Here is a 15,962-nt window from a genome sequence, read left to right on the forward strand (position 1 = left end):
GAGGTTGCTTGATTGCTATCATTTTTCAGAATGTGAGACTGGATATGAATTTCACATACCTGATTTGCAGGTCCAGAAGCCTGCCAACCCCTGGGAATTCTACATTGGGACCCAGTTGATGGAAAGACTAAAGCCAACTATGCAACACATGTTTATGAAGTTCTATTCTGCCCACTTCTTCCAGAACGGCAGTGTATTAGTAGGAGAGCTCTACAGCTATGGAACATTATTAGTAAGTATTCATTTTTATGATGAGCACATGAATTTAAAATGCATTTTTGGCTTGTACCTTGCACGTACTTTTGTGGTTGGGGCTTTTGTGGAGTGGTGGGCAGGGGCAAAGCTCTCAATTTGAAATTTTATTAATCTTGTGCCGCTAACTCAGGATTCCACTTTCCATTGTTCCTAGAATGCCATTAACCTCTATAAAAATACCCCTGAGAAAGTGATGCCTCAAGGTCTTGTCATCTCTTTTGCTATGAGAATGCTTTACATGATTGAGCAAGTGCATGACTGTGAAATCATTCATGGAGACATCAAGCCAGACAATTTCATACTTGGAAACGGGCAAGTGTTATGCTTTTAACAGGGTTCTTCTCTTCCTATTTCCATAGCAGCCTTTCATCATTTGTGCTCATGCAGCCCGGCTTTGTTTGTGTTTAATACAGATTTTTGGAACAGGATGATGAAGATGATTTATCTGCTGGCTTGGCACTGATTGACCTGGGTCAGAGTATAGATATGAAACTTTTTCCAAAAGGAACTATATTCACAGCAAAGTGTGAAACATCTGGTTTTCAGTGTGTTGAGATGCTCAGCAACAAACCATGGAACTACCAGGTATAAAAGTAAAGTGAGGGACTTGGAAATATTTTTCTGTGTTGCACTCATCAGATTTTCAAAATGAATTTGGGGATCTAGGTAGTTTGAGGTGGTCTCTTGAGGAGCAGTTGAAGGAGAGATGAGCCTAAGGCCGACATGGCAGGGATAGAATTCTATTCCTGAAAAATACTCTACTTTCTTATTAGTCCATTATAGATCCTATTATCAGGAAAGGGGAGCAGATATATTCTGTGGTGTTTGATCATCGGGAAGAGTATTTAATGATTAGTGAACCCTTCAGAAAGGAAGTCATGCAGCAAACAGACAGCTTGGTTTATTGAGGTCAAGGTAGGCCAGCCCGATTTCCTAAATCAGGGATAACAGGGAGACCCGCATGCCCACTCTGGGTAGAGCTGAGCACATGTTGGATATACCTGGGATGCTCTCAGGCAGGATGGTGGGTTTGACTATAATAGATGGTATAGCTAGATTCCCAACTGGTCAGATCAGGAAATGGATCATTATTGTTCTAATGGAAGATTGCAGAATTTTCAACCAACTAGAATATTAGGTGGCCAGGGGGGAGAATGCTAATTGGGATAAATGAAAAGTTTTGAACCTGGGTTAACAAAACCAACCACCAAGTTCCCTGGTGAGAACTATGTCTTTCCGGGAGCCCGTGGTAAAAGGGGCAAAGATTCGGAGGTGGGGGTCTTGTTTCTAGTATGCTGTCACTGCTAGTGAGGCCTTAGGAGACGGTCGTTTTCCATCCTGTGGATGTGGAGGGGACTGGAGTGTTCTTTTCAGTTATGAACATGTCACACAACAAGAGGCCATGGGGGCAAGTTAGAGAACGACAGCCAGAGTCCCAGGGGAGTGAGCCGGGAGGACTTCCAAGCTGTCCCTGTGGACGAGGGCTTAGAGTGTTGTGTTTGCCCCGTGTGACAGAATGAAGGACTTGAGAGGGTCGTGGTAGCTCACGAGGGCAGAGCTTTCCAAGAGACTACCTTAGGAGGTGGAGGGTCGTCTGCTATCCGTGGAAGCCTCTGGCAAAGCCTAGATATTCAGTAAGACATGTTAGTGGGGTGGTTGAACAAATGCCTTCCAAAATGTTTTCAAAGTAAAATCCTGTGAGTATTTAACTTGCTGCCTTAGACAGGCATCTTCATATAGTCATGTGTAAATTACCATTTAAGTCATACATACCTCTGTCTTCTTCATAGATTGATTACTTTGGGGTTGCTGCAACAGTATATTGCATGCTCTTTGGCACTTACATGAAAGTGAAAAACGAAGGAGGCGAGTGTAAGCCTGAAGGTCTTTTTAGAAGGTGGGTATTAGCGTTGGTGCTGTAGTGAAAGAATAACTAGAGCAGAATGTTAGGTTCCATCTGGCAAAAAAAAAAAAAAAGGATCTCTGTCACCACATGGAAATCCTATGCCTTGGGCAGTATGGTGACAGGACAGTCCTGGGCACTGGGCACAGGGAGCAAGCTGCATAGCTTTACCACTTCTGTCTCCCCACTGGGGCAGCTGATGTTCTCACTGAAAGCTCCTGGCCAAATGGTTGACATCCTGTACACATGCAAATGTTTCCACCCCTAATCACCTAATGTCACTAGTCCTCAGGTTTTCACTTTTTTTTTTTTTTTTTTTTTGGTCTGTGGAAATACTGATCCTGTTTTTGTCAGATATTTGTAAGAAGCAAAGGAAATAGTGTGTGTGAAAGTGCTTCATAAATTATAAAGTAATATGATGAGTAGCTCTCTCTCACAGGACAGTCCTAGCCCTGTGTTACTTGAGCTTCTCAAAGATTTTTTCTTTTCTTTTTTTTTTTGTCTATAAATCACAGTGAAAATTCATGATTAGGCAAGAGTTCTTCCTGTCAACATGGATGGCTCTCCTAACACAATGTGTGAACACACTGTTGGAATGTTTTGTTTAAGCTGAGTTTTTGGTACCTGCATATTCATTATATCACTTATACTTTCTTTTTTGAGGCATAAAAACATGCAGAAAAGTACACTCATCTTAAGTGTACAGCCTAATGGACTTTTACATATGTTTATATCTTCTTGAGAAAACATAAGATGGGATTCCTGTGAACCTCATCTCCCCCAGCCCCCACTAAAAAAAAAGAAAAATAGCAATAATTTTATGAAATGTCATATACTGTACATAAATAAGGTGAGGTTCAGGCCCTGGAGGAAAGCTTATAACAACTATTCTTTATTCTGCATAATGAACCCTCATGTTTGACAAATACTTTATTCCATCTTTGGCTCAAAATTGAAGGAGCAGATAGTTACATCTCTGACCACCAGTGTGAAGAAGAGCTGGAAGTTAACCCTCAGCAGACCTGATGGCATTTCCTGTCTGGAGCACAATTCCGTTACATTCTACTTTCTCTCCAAAGCCTTATCTCCACGTTCTGGAGTTTCTGCAGTTAATTTTAACAATTTTAGTAGTTGGAACTCTTAACTCTGAGCTCTCTCCTGGGCAGTCCAGCCTGTCTACCTGGTCCTGGTGCATGTGCAATTAGGCTTGACAGAAGCATTTGGCCAGATTATCCAATTCTGGCAGTATTGTATGTATGGCTAGCCAGAAGCAGACAGTTTGGGTTTTTATTTAAAGAGAGAGAGAGAAAATGTTTTGACTTGCAGTATTGCTAAAAGATTACTTACATTGTTTTTTGGAACAAGATGTATAAGACGTTCAATTGGCTCTTGAATCTCTCTCATATGTAATAGATATAGTGTTTCCATCCTTGCTGCATTGTATTGTGTTTAGGTGAGAGTTGTTATACTAAACTGTCCAAGCCTGTGGAAGGCAGATGCAGGGGTAGGGTTATCCTGCATATTGAAGGCTACATTTTAGCCATTATTTATGCTTTGTCTTTTTCAGGCTTCCTCATTTGGATATGTGGAATGAATTTTTTCACATCATGTTGAATATTCCAGATAGTCATCATCTTCCATCTTTGGATTTGTTAAGGCAAAAGCTGAAGAAAGTATTTCAACAACACTATACTAACAAGATTAGGGCCCTACGTAATAGGCTAATTGTACTGCTCTTAGAATATAAGCGTTCACGAAAATAAAATTTGAATATAGACAATCCTTAAAAATCACACTGTAAATACGAATCTGCTCACTTTAAACCTTGATTTTTTTCATTTGCTGTTTATGTAAATGTTTGTTAACAATAAATCCCACAGAATATTTCCGTGTGACTTAGTTGTTAAAATATTTCAACAAAATACACAACCACATAAGGTCCCTATGTAGCAGGCTTATTGGGCTGTTTCTGGGATGCACACATTCGTGAGAATAATTCAGATGTGAGCATTTAGAAATCACTTTTTAAACACTGACCTGTTTAAGCCAAAAAAGGGCCAAGGCAGCTATTTTCCCAATTTGAAGTTTGGTGTCTGTGTAAACACACACACACACACACACACACACACACATTTCCCTAACATTTCCAAGGGACTTCAAGTTTTTATGAATAAAGCTTGCCTGCCCTTTATGGTACCTGTCCTTCATTAGAATGTATATCAATACTGACATTTTAATAATGCTGTTGATCAACTTAACAACAGTTATATTGATAGTTTCTTAGCTTGCCAATAAGACCTACATGGATCAAATAGAAATTTGAATGACAGAAAGGAAAATTGTTCTATTCCATACCTCATATATATGAAGCCATCCTAGGTTCAATAAGATCTTCAGCGTGTTATATTTCTTATGCATCAGAATTATGATTTCCAGGGTTGCATCCACACAGAAGGAAGAACTTGTTCATGTATTTATTCATTCCTTCATTCTTCATGAATTTGTTTAATATCTATTCAATCAGTCCAAAACCTATTTATTTAACGTTAATCTTGAGCAGTACACCATGACAGACACAGAGAAGGACAGAGTGAAAAAACCAGATTAGAAAGGAGCACAGCCTGATCTTTTCCGTATTTTACCTGTACTCCCAGAGCCTCTGTGTTCTGCTGATTTGCTCTGATGTGACTTGATAGTCTTAGTCATTTCAATATGATGTAGCCTCATATGAAAAGCAAATAACTCCCTGAGTGTCTGATTTACTACCAAGAGGAAATACAATCAGCAAGGGAAATCAGACTCAATGTATGCAGCCTGCATGTGATGTTTGCAGAGGGTGTTGAAACATAAAGTACAGGATATAGTATATACATGACAAGAACTCATGCATTGGCTTCAGGAATCTGGGCTGCTTTGGACCTTATTTATTTATTTATGTATGGACCTCACGTAAATCCAGGCTGTCTCTACCTCCTGATAACAACATTCTACTCTCTCAGGCTGAATTCTTCTACAGTCTAACAGCCCATAATACCCTTGTAAAAGCTGTGAATATACCTACTCACTTGAATATCAATTACGTTAACACGGCAATCTTCGTTGTCTCCAGTTGCCCATGAAACGGAGCCTTGAAATTCCTCCAGAACCTAGGTCACCTTCATGCCAGCAGTCTGCTCAATCACCTCGATGCTTAGTCACTAAAAGGGCTTGCTAAGTTAGGGAGCCTCGTGAAAATAAAGTGATGTAACTATCAGGATCTTGTTCCTTTTTTATTGCACTAACAAAATAGAAAATATAAATGGTTCCCCAGAATGTAATATTTAAAGACCTATCTCCTTTAGTGAAAGAAAAAACCTCATATATTATGCTTCCTTAGACATATTTTTTGTCTTTTTCGTCCTTTGAAACATAGATATTTCCTATATATTTTTCTTGCTAATAAAAATTTGAGGCAATTTTGTTAAAAAAAAGCACAAGGATATTTATATGTGTGTGTGTATACATATGTGTGTGTGCATGTATATATATACACATACAGATATGTATTTCCCCTTCTCACTAAAGTAACTCAGTAGACATGTGCTCTTATTTACACAGTAAATGCACACACATGTGTACAGACACCCAACTTGACTGAAGTCTTAAAAATCTCGGCCTTCTCTCTGACTCTTTACATCTAAGAGCATGTTTTCTATATGAGAGATGTCTAAAAAATCACAGTAGCCAGTGACTGCACACCAATGCTGAGCAGATTTTGAAAATATCAAGTCCTGGACACATACTGTCTACATGTAAGACAGACTATGAAATATTAGTAAATAATGGGAATACTTCTTCTTTTAATTCCTTAGGCTTCACACCTATAGAAATTAAAACCACAGTCTATTAAAATGATTCAATGAAAAAGCTGTGGCTCATTTCAGTTTTTTATTTTATGCCAGGGATGAATAGCAGTATGGACTTCAAAACAATAATTACCAGGGCCTGAAAATGTACTTCTGAAAGTAACCCTGTGGAGAATTATGAGAAATATACTTGGAATATAAGCAGAAACTGGAAGGATTAATAGAATAAAAACAATGTATTTTTTCTTCTTTAATTTAGTGAAATCAGTAAGATTGACTAGCATCAACCACTGAAAATGCAGGGAAGAATACAATTTTAATATTTTGTTTAACAAAATGTGCCACTTCTGTATTTGAAGGGCTTCAGTTTGGGTCCTACTGTTGTCACTCAAGAACTGTGTGACATTTATGATATCATAAATTGATTTCATAAATGACCAAATATAGGGTTAATCTATATCTAAAGGCATAATTTTAGCTAGAATCAATATAGACTTAGATTTCAAGTAATTTGGTAGGCTCTTCAATTTCTGGAGACATCCTGATTTATTTTAGATTATATCTATGTAAAATTTTTAAAGTAAAGTAAATCAGCTTAAAAGTGATTAAGGTAAATCAGCTTAAAGTCCATACATGTAATAAATATTTCTTGTGATTCATTATACTATAGGTACTAGTTTGAGAGTTAGAAACTGAAGATACAAATTCATAAGCATGTTGAGTTGATGGATTAACCACACACCACACATCAAATTAGGGTGTCACTGCATGCCTTACAGTTTCAAGAGATATTACAAAATAGTAAACACTAACTACAGCCTATTGTGTAAAAGATGACTTATTAGAATTTATGCCCCATCCCATGTGGTTAGAACTTCCTTGAGCGCCAGAGCCTTCTATATTCTCAGTAAAAACGGCAGTGTGCATTTTAGTTTGTTAAATGAAAAGTGTAAATTAATGATTAAGTTTCTAAGTGAGTCATTATCATACTACCTTTCCAAAATTTTAAAAAACAATATAAAAATTGATAGGAAAATTCTCATTGTCAAATATCATACAGAATTCTCTAATTAATCTCAAGGAAGAATGATAATTGGGTGGGGTTTCATGAACAAAGACAAAGTTGTTTCTATTCAGCTTGCTCTAAAAAAGAAAAGAAAATTAAAAGGATCTAAAGCCAAACTTTTAGTTCACATTAAGACATGTAAAATCTAAATACATTACACTTGCTATTTTTTTAATTTTCAAACTAGTACATAAAAATAATGAATCACAAGGAATATTTATTACATTTACGAACTTTAAAATCAAAATATATTCACTTTTAAGCTGATTTACCTTATTTTTAAAACTTTATATAGAAATAATCTAAAACAAATCAGGATGTCTCCAGATATTCAAGAGCCTGCCAGGTTACTTGAAATCTAAGACTGTATGGATTCTAGCTGAGGTTATGCCTACAGATATAGATGAACCCTATATTTGGAAATGTGAGACTCGTTTTCCTCATTTTTACTTGACTATTTGTGCATTTTTATTAATATTTTAAGACTCCTTTCTTTTTCACTTTATCTGATACAAAAGTATTCTTGATGCTGTACCCAGAAAACATGAGACAATAATTTCTTCAACATATCAGCATTATTTGTAAGATGTACAGTAGTATTTAGTGATATGCCAACTAATACAGAGCAGTGAATTTGGTAGGAAGTGGATATATTTAAAGACTAGTATAAACTAATTATAATACACAAAACTACTCTGCTTACTGATTAAATTTTTTGTTAAATTTGTTAGTCTGGAGGCAACAGTCAAGGTGGGTCAAATAGTTGAATGTACCTGTGGAAGCATTCAGCTAGCTCATTACTGAAAAGCCCCAGTGATATCTTAACCAATACCTTGTTGGAAAACAAAAGGTCCATAGAATTATGCTTCCCAATAGGAAACTGTTTTAAAATATACATATATTACATTTAAGACCCTTTTACAAAATGTGTGTTTCTTCTTTATTCTCTTTAAATTTGGTTGATATATTTACATAAACAAATTTTAAATACTACAAATTTTGAATATTGGAATGAGAAGCTTACTTTGTTCTCTAGGTCATTTTTCCAAATGAGTAAACAAAAAATGGTAAGTACAATATAAGAGGAAATTATCCACCAACGGTACAGTGCATTGCAAACAAGCTCTCCCTCTATCCTCGCTTATCTCAAAAGCAAACTGAATGTGGAAGAGAAACTAAAAATACTTTTTTAGAAATAAAAAGAATTGTGAAAAGATAAGAGTGTTTGTTGTTTGGCTTTTTGTAGTGTGAAAAAACAGACGTCCGATGACACAGAAATTTCAAATGGACACCCAGGCTAAATTTTAAAAAGACAATGCTGTTATCACAGATTTATTTACATTGTCTATTTATTATTACTTACATATCATTATAAATACTCTCTTGAATAAAAATTATAAAGAGAGAAAAACTGAATAGATGTAATGACTATATTATCAAAACCCTAAAGTATTTATTATGTACCTTAGAAAGAACTCAAAAGGAAGGGATTACAAATTATCACATATTTAGTCAATGTATTTATTTAATTGTGACAAGTGAAATAATATTAAATAAATTATGTTCTGTCTTCAGACTAAACTCATCCCAATTAAGGGTAAGCATTTTGTAAGTACTTAACATATGTTATTGTATTAACAACTCATGTAATACCATGGAGTTTCACCAATGGCCCTGGTGGAACTATGACTGCTGCTGAAAACATGTTGCATTTTGCCTCTGGCAAAATCTTTTTCATTTGCTCCAACTGTAGTCATCCATTTTCTAGAGTGGTGCTACTTCGGTTGCTAATATCACTAGTCTGTCAAAATATATGAGGGACTTAGATCTTTTATCCAAATAAAGATTACAGGGATTTTTTTTTCCCCCAGTGTACTAGCCATTTGCTTTCTTCTAATAAAAGAAATGCTGAGATTAAAAAATTACATTTAGTATTTTGAATATGACAAAAATATTTTGACCTATATTTGAACATGAGTAATCTGTGTATTTGATAAATGTTAAATTATTATATTCTTCATTGTAAGAATATTTCAAATGTTTATTTTTACTATTATTATTAAAGTAGCAACCTAATATTTTTCCTAATTCAGGTAACTTTTTTATTAAAGGAAGTACATTTTATTTTTAAAATTTACATGCAAGTATATAGGTATTTAAATTTTTTTTTATTTTTAACAAAAAATAAAATCCTACCTTTGCAACTAACTTATTTTCATTTATCACTCTATTAGGGATATTTGTTCAGACATATCTCTCTTTCTCTCTCAATAGGTAGATAATTATGCACTTCATTTTTTACATCTCTTAAACATTTGACTTTGACTTTTATGACTTTTAATCATAGATATTTCCAAGTTTCAGGAATCTTATATCTTTACATTTTATTTTAGAATAAGATAAACAGCTTGCAGACAGAGTACTCACTAAGTTAGTGATGAGAAAACTGGTAGTTCTCTACAAAGTACTAACTAACACTTAGTCACAACACCAAACTAACTTCAAAATGCAATCCTAACATTTGTTAACAAGGAGAATCAGTATATTTACTACTGATTACCATAATGTGTGTTTGCGTGTGGGGAGGGTGTTCTAAATTATTCTAGTAGAAATGTAAAGGACTCTTGAAAAAAGTTATAGAATATCATTGCCCTTGATGTCAAAAATCTGTTTTTAAATCTATTGTTTCCTAATTAATATAAGAATTTTGGCAATGTATACTACATTCCCAATTTGCTTTGAGACTAGACACATTTATTGTGTCTATGTGTAAGAATGATGTGGAGAAATCTACAAGGTAGAAAATTGGCATCTCTCATTTCTGCACATCTTATAGAGCAGAGCCAATGATCACCTTTGTTCAGATTTTTTTTTTGAATGTTTTTATAGCAAAAAGCTTTGGAAGATAGAGACAGTGTCTCACTCTTTGAAGCAAAGGGAAGATTTTTTATTGATTATTATGATGAAAATAATGCTTCTCTCTTAACCATAAAAAATGTTCAGAATAAGAAAATGTCTTTTTTTCTACAAATTATTCTAGGGTTCCAGGCTTTCGTGGTTTGTCTGACTGTCATCATTTCCAGACACCAAAATGAAACAGTGGAAATCCAGGTCAGAAGTTAATTTTAACAAGGTTGCCCTTCTAATTATCGGGTTGGCTGACATTTACTCACGTGGTCACACTTAGCCAGGAAAAATACTGGTGAATGTGGTCTTAACCTGAGTAGCCATGAGGAAGGAGAGAAAAAGGTTGGATAGAGACAGGCTGAACAACCACTGATACATGGTCTTTAAAAATCCTGGGTAAAAAAGAATAAACACAAGGAAAAATTTTTAAAAAGAACGACTATGTGTAATAATCCGAATAAAATCTAAACATGATAGCTGGGAGTTGGGTGGACACCAAAGAGAGATAAGTGCAGGACAAAAGAACTTAATAGGAAGATATAAGCACTGGGATATTTTAAAAACTTAGGTTATACAAACATGAACACTGGTCAACAACATACTGGCTACCAAGACTCAGAGTGTTAAAATTAAAATAATGAAATATGTATATTATGCAAATATATAGCAGCAGCAAAAAAGAACAGAGAGGAAGATAAAAAGGAAGGAAAGAAGGAGGGATGAAGGTAGGAAAGCAGATCAAACAACTCAGTAGCAAGGAAAAACCCAACTGAAAAGGTGTAAATGATATAAATATGTATTTCTCAAAGGACATAAAAATAGCCAACATATATACGAACAAAATGCTCAAAATCACTTATTATCAGGGAAATAAAAATTAAAACCACAATGATATATCACCTCACACCTGCTAAAGTAGCTATTACCAAAAAAATAGCAAAGATAGCAAGTGTTGGTGAGGACGTGGGGAAACAGAAAACTCCTATACACATTTGGTGGGAGTGTAAATTCGTCTAGCCATCGTATAAAACAGTATGGAGATTTCTCAAAAAACTAAAAATAGAACTATCATTTGGTCCAACAATCCCACTTCTGAGTATATATCCAAAGGACTTGAAATGAATATTTCAAAAAGATATCTGTACTCCCATGTTCACTGCAGCATTATTCACAATAGCCAATACACTGAATCAACGTAAGTGTCCAACAAACAATGAATGGATAAAGAAAATGTGGTAACACAAACAGTGAAATACTATTCAGCCTTAAAAGGAAAAAAAATTCTTGTCATTTACAACAACATGGGTGTATTAGTCCATTCTCAGACTGCTAATAAAGATATACCTGAGACTCGGCAATTTATAAAGGAAACTTACAATCGTGGTGGAAGGGGGAGTAAACACACCTTTCTTCACATGGTGCAGGAAGGAGAAGAGCAGGGCAAAAGGGGGAAAGCCCCTTATAAAACCATTAGATCTCATGAGAACTCACTCACTGTTACTAGAACAGCAGCATGGGGGTAACCACGCCTATGATTAAATTACCTCCCACTGAGTCCCTCCTACAATTCAAGATGAGAATTGGGTAGGGACACAGCCACACCATATCAACTGACAAACCTGGATGACATTACGCCGAGTGAAGTAAACCAGGTACAGAAACACAAATACTCCATGATCTCACCTATATATAAAATCTACAGAAGTTGAACTCATAAAAGTAGAGTACAATGATGGCTATCAGAGGCAGGGTAGAGAAGGGAAATGGGGAGATGTCGGTCAAAGGGTACAAAATTTCAGCTAGACAGAATAAATAAGTTTTTGAGATTTATTATACAGCATAGTGACTACAGTGAATATGAGGGTAATTTACATTTCAAAATTGCTAAAAGAGCAGATTTTACATGTTCACACCATGTAAAATGATAGATTTGATGAATATATTAATTAGCTTGATTTAATCATTTCAGAAAGTATATATATATATATCAGAACATCACAGTGTACCCCATAATATATACAATTATTTCTTGTCAAAAATGAAGGAGGAAAGAAGGAAAAGAAAGAGAGGAAAGGAAAGGAAAGGAAAAGAGAGAAAAGAGAAAAGAGGGAAAAGAGAAAAGAAAAGAAAAGAAGTTGTAATCTTAACATTCCTACATTTAAATATAAAGATGAAGACAGTTTCTTCTTCTGAGTGTTTTGAGGGCAAGAGGATGTGAGTTATGCATGACAGTGATACATAGGGGCGAATAAAACTAGTGAGCGCTCCACATAGAACAACAGGTCATGATGCAAGCTACGTGATTAAATTGCACTTTTCCACTTGAAGTCCAAAAAAGGGATGCAACATATATTACATAATACAGTCATGTGCTGCACAATGATGTTTCAGTAAAAAGTGGACAGCCAATAAGACAGTGGTCCCATAAGATTACAAAGGAGGTGAAATATTTCTATTGCCTGGTGATATTGTAGGTTTTCCAGTGTGACAAGCTATGCAGGTGGAAGCCAGTGATAATGATGATCTTGACCTTGTATAGGCCTAGGTTAAAAAGTGTGTCTGCGTCTCATTTAATCATAAAAAAATTTAAAAGGTAAAACAAAATAAAAATAATTAAAAATAGGAAAAAGAGTCAGAGCAAGATGGCTGAAAAGGAACAGCTCCAGCCTCTAGCTCCCAACGCGAGTGACACAGAAGACGGGTGATGTCTGCAATTTCAACTGAGGTACCAGGTTCATCTCACTGGGGAGTGCCGGACAATCGGTGCTGGTCAGCTGGTGCAGCCCGACCAGCGAGAGCTGAAGCAGGGCGAGGCATCGCCCTCACCTGGGAAGCGCAAGGGGGAAGGGAATCCCTTTTCCTAGCCAAGGGAAACTGAGACACACAACACCTGGAAAATCAGGTAACTCCCACCCTAATACTGTGCTTTACCAAAGGTCTCAGCAAATGGCACGCCAGGAGATTATATCCCACACCTGGCCCAGAGGGTCCCACGCCCACGGAGCCTTCCTCATTGCTAGCACAGCAGTCTGAGATCTAACTGCAAGGCAGCAGCGAGGCTGGGGGAGGGGCGCCCGCCATTGCTGAGGCTTACGTAGGTAAACAAAACAGCCTGGGAAGCTCGAACTGGGTGGAGCCCACCACAGCTAAAGGAGGATTGCCTGTCTGTAGACTTCACCTCTGGGGACAAGGCAGAGCTAAACAAAAAGCAGTAAAAACCTCTACAGATGTAAATAACCCTGTCTGACAGCTTTGAAGAGAGCAGTGGATCTCCCAGCATGGAGGCTGAGATCTGAGAATGGACAGACTGCCTGCTCAAGTGGGTCCCTGACCCCTGAGTAGCTTAACTGGGAGACATCACCCACTAAGTGCAGACGGACACCTCACACCTCACACAGCTGGGTACACCCCTGAGACGAAGCTTCCAGAGCAAGAATCAGACAGCAACACTCGTTTTTCAGCAATATTCTATCTTCTGCAGCCTCTGCTACTGATACCCAGGCAAACAGGGTCTGGAGTGGACCTCAAGCAATCTCCAACAGACCTACAGCTGAGGGTCCTGACTGTTAGAAGGAAAACTAACAAACAGAAAGGACACCCACACCAAATCCCCATCAGTATGTCACCATCATCAAAGACCAAAGGCAGATAAAACCACAAAGATGGGGAAAAAGCAGGGCAGAAAAGCTGGAAATTCAAAAAATCGGAGCACATCTCCCCCTCCAAAGGAACGCAGCTCATTGCCAGCAACGGATCAAAGCTGGACGGAGAATGACTTTGACGAGTTGAGAGAAGAAGGCTTCAGCCGATCAAACTTCTCAGAGCTAAAGGAGGAACTATGTACCCAGCGCAAAGAAACTAAAAATCTTGAAAAAAGAATGGAAGAATGGATAACTAGAATAATCAATGCAGAGAAGGCCATAAACGAACTGACAGAGATAAAAACCATGACACGAGAAATACGTGACAAATGCACAAGCTTCAGTAACCAACTCGATCAACTGGGAGAAAGAGTATCAATGATTGAAGATCAAATGAATGAAATGAGGCGAGAAGAGACGTCTAGAGAAAAAAGAGGAAAAAGAAATGAACAAAGCCTCCAAGAAATATGGGATTATGTGCAAAGACCAAATCTACGTCTGATTAGTGTGCCTGAAAGTGAGGCGGAAAATGGAACCAAGTCGGAAAACACTCTTCAGGACATTATCCAGGAGAACTTCCCCAACCTAGTAAGGCAGGCCAACATTCAAATTCAGGAAATACAGAGAATGTCACAAGATACTCCTCGAGAAGAGCAACTCCAAGACTCATAATTGTCAGATTCACCAAAGTTGAAATGAAGGAAAAAATGTTAAGGGCAGCCAGAAAGAAAGGTCGGGTTACCCACAAAGGGAAGCCCACCAGACTAACGGCAGATCTCTCGGCAGTAACTCTACAAGCCAGAAGAGAGTGAGGGCCAATATTCAACATTCTTAAAGAAAAGAATTTTCAACCCAGAATATCATATCCAGCCAAACTAAGTTTCATCAGTGAAGGAGAAATAAAATCCTTTACAGACAAGCAAACGCTTAGAGATTTTGTCACCACCAGGCCTGCCCTACAAGAGACCCTGAAGGAAGCACTAAACATGGAAAGGAACAACTGGTACCAGCCATTGCAAAAACATACCAAAATGTAAAGACCATCAATGCTAGGAAGAAATTGCATCAACTAACGAGAAAAATAACCAGCTAATATCACAATGACAGGATCAAGTTCACACATAACAATATTAACCTTAAATGTAAATGGACTAAATGCTCCAATTAAAAGACACAGACTGGCAAATTGGATAAAGAGTCAAGACCCATCAGTTTGCTGTATTCAGGAGACCTATCTCACATGCAAAGACACACATAGGCTCAAAATAAACAGATGGAGGAAGATCTACCAAGCAAATGGAGAACAAAAAAACGCAGGGGTTGCAATCCTAGTCTCTGATAAAACAGACTTTAAACCATCAAAGATCAAAAGAGACAAAGAAGGCCATTACATAATGGTAAAGGGATCAATTCAACAGGAAGAGCTAACTATCCTAAATATATATGCACCCAATACAGGAGCACCCAGATTCATAAAGCAAGTCCTTAGAGACTTACAAAGAGACTTAGACTCCCATACAATAATAGTGGGAGACTTCACCGCACTGTCAACATTAGACAGATCAACGAGACAGAAAGTTAACAAGGATATCCAGGAATTGAACTCAACTCTGCACCAAGCAGACCTAATAGACATCTACAGAACTCTCCACCCCAAATCAACAGAATATACATTCTTCTCAGCACCACATCACACTTAATCCAAAATTGACCACATAACTGGAAGTAAAGCACTCCTCAGCAAATGTAAAAGAACAGAAAGTATAACAAACTGTCTCTCAGACCACAGTGCAATCAAACTAGAACTCAGGACTAAGAAACTCAATCAAAACCACTCAACTACATGGAAACTGAACAACCTGCTCCTGAGTGACTCCTGGGTACATAACGAAATGAAGGCAGAAATAAAGATGTTCTTTGAAACCAATGAGAACAAAGATACAACATACCAGAATCTCTGGGACACATTTAAAGCAGTGTGTAGAGGGAAATTTATAGCACTAAATGCCCACAAGAGAAAGCTGGAAAGATCTAAATTTGACACTCTAACATCACAATTAAAAGAACTAGAGCAGCAAGAGCAAACACATTCAAAAGGTAGCAGAAAGCAAGAAATAACTAAGATCACAGCAGAACTGAAGGAGATAGAGACACAAAAAAACCCTCCAAAAAATCAATGAATCCAGAAGCTGGTTTTTTGAAAAGATCAACAAAATTGATAGACCGCTAGCAAGACTAATAAAGAAGAAAAGAGAGAAGAATCAAATAGATGCAATAAAAAATGATAAAGGGGATATCACCACCGACCCCACAGAAATACAAACTACCATCAGAGAATACCATAA

The 15,962-nt window shown here is 37.0% G+C and overlaps 1 protein-coding gene across 1 annotated transcript in view; it reads left to right on the top strand.

The window, feature by feature from the left end:
• Window positions 1-4,042, top strand: part of BUB1 (BUB1 mitotic checkpoint serine/threonine kinase) — a 41,445-nt gene extending 37,403 nt beyond the window's left edge. The window contains exons 21-25 of the mRNA XM_005575250.5: window positions 71-232; window positions 410-567; window positions 669-840; window positions 2,046-2,152; window positions 3,726-4,042. Of these exons, the coding sequence (XP_005575307.2) occupies window positions 71-232; window positions 410-567; window positions 669-840; window positions 2,046-2,152; window positions 3,726-3,921 (795 nt within the window). The 3' untranslated portion in view covers window positions 3,922-4,042. The remainder of the gene's footprint in view (window positions 1-70; window positions 233-409; window positions 568-668; window positions 841-2,045; window positions 2,153-3,725) is intronic.
• Window positions 4,043-15,962: the final 11,920 nt, after the last annotated feature.

This window comes from Macaca fascicularis, chromosome 13, assembly GCF_037993035.2.
Source record: "Macaca fascicularis isolate 582-1 chromosome 13, T2T-MFA8v1.1".
NCBI lineage: Eukaryota > Metazoa > Chordata > Mammalia > Primates > Cercopithecidae > Macaca > Macaca fascicularis.